General features: G+C 38.6%; 1 protein-coding gene across 1 annotated transcript in view; it reads right to left on the minus strand.

Annotated features, from left to right (window-relative positions):
* Window positions 1–1597, minus strand: part of LOC106534629 (coagulation factor XIII A chain) — a gene marked incomplete at its 3' end in the record, with an annotated part of 11067 nt that overhangs the window by 5473 nt on the left and 3997 nt on the right. The window contains 3 exon segments of the mRNA XM_014031328.1: window positions 84–93; window positions 170–288; window positions 1073–1321. Of these exon segments, the coding sequence (XP_013886782.1) occupies window positions 84–93; window positions 170–288; window positions 1073–1321 (378 nt within the window).

Raw genomic sequence — 1597 nt, forward strand, 5'->3', positions numbered from 1 at the left:
CCTAAGAACTTTGACAATATCACCGCGACTTTCAATCGGCATCTGGCTGGCGTCCAAGACGTAGATACAGGCATCCAGAATGCCGGCCTCAAACTGCAGGACAGCAGTTTGTTAAATAACATTAAAGGTTGTTAAATTTATGGTCTGTGTGATGTCAGACTGGGATTACCTGTCCAAAGACCCAGCCCCGCTCAGTCACCTGGGTGTTTGTGCCCTGATATATTATACCAGTGGGGTTAAGGACGTACTCTGAACGTCCAGCATCCTCAGGATAAAACACATCATCGTCTGCAAACAGTCACACAAGATAACCTCACTGGTCAAGCATATATGGCTCAGTTCAGGTTAAACCAAATGTTTTTAGATAATAATCACATGTTGATGTAAAATCATGACTCGTTCTAAAACTTTGGCATCATCACAATATTTTATGATCTATTTAAAACAATGTGAGGTTTTATTTTTAGCACTGCAGACATTTTACCATCATTTGTTGAGTTTTTGAAATTTTACTTGATTGATTTGTCTTAGACAAATAACACATTAGATATTAAAATGTATATGTAAAATAAATATATTTTAATAAAGAAAAATCACGTTTATTGTCAGAAAAAAACTTATATTCAGATTCTTCAAACTCTGTAAAGAGATTAGACAAAAACAATAAATAAGTTTAAAGAATAAGCTCCATTTAGCTTTTTATAGCAACTAAGATGTCTTAAGAACATTAAGCTTTATTGAGAAGCAAACACTAGATTTTATTTGTAACCATGTCAACAAGTGTTGTTCAAACCCTGATGTACAAAAATTATGCAACATTTATTCTATATCTTATCTTTAACTTGGTCAACAGTTTTATTTTACAAAAGAAACTAAAACAGAAATAAAGTTACTTTCCTTTACAAATGACCTTACAATTTAGATATATATAAACCTTTAAAAACAGTTTTTGTCTTTAACTCACAAAAATAAACAAATAAATAAATAGAGAAACTTGAGTTTTAAAACAGGAAATCCAACTTGCAGTACCACTCCTGGCCACCAGGGGCAGCAACAGCAGTAAAGTTGTTACCTCGACACCAGGCGTTGAACAGCACGTACAGGTCGGTGCTGGGGTCCCTGTTGGTTCTTTGTATGCCGTTGCTTGCAGAGATGGCCACGTACGTGCGATACAGGCCCACGATGGCACTGGGGTTAGGTGTGATGCCCAGGGACACCACTGGACCCTGAGAGCCCAGAATCTGGCCCATCCACGAACCGCCAGCACGGTTCCCAAAGGTCACCACCACGAAGGAGTTCGTCTGGGGTGTCGGGTTAGAACCTGGGGGTAGGAATCAGACAGGGTTAAAAACAGGACATGTCTTCACTAAATGAGATGTTTTTATAAATCTGGTAGGAATTCTGACACCGAGCAGTTTCCTCTGAGGCTCTGTGGACCTGATTAACCAACAGAGACAATCTGGAAACTTCAGTTTCAAGTTTCAATCAAAATGTGTTCAGATTAACTCCCTTACAGGGCTGCCGGACGTCAGTCAGGATTTCTTTCTTTGGGTAAATCAACTCAGATCAGTCATTTTTGGTTGTTGCATTTGAACAC

This window comes from Austrofundulus limnaeus, unplaced genomic scaffold (genome assembly GCF_001266775.1).
Source record: "Austrofundulus limnaeus strain Quisiro unplaced genomic scaffold, Austrofundulus_limnaeus-1.0 Scaffold1227, whole genome shotgun sequence".
Classification (NCBI taxonomy): Eukaryota; Metazoa; Chordata; class Actinopteri; order Cyprinodontiformes; family Rivulidae; genus Austrofundulus; species Austrofundulus limnaeus.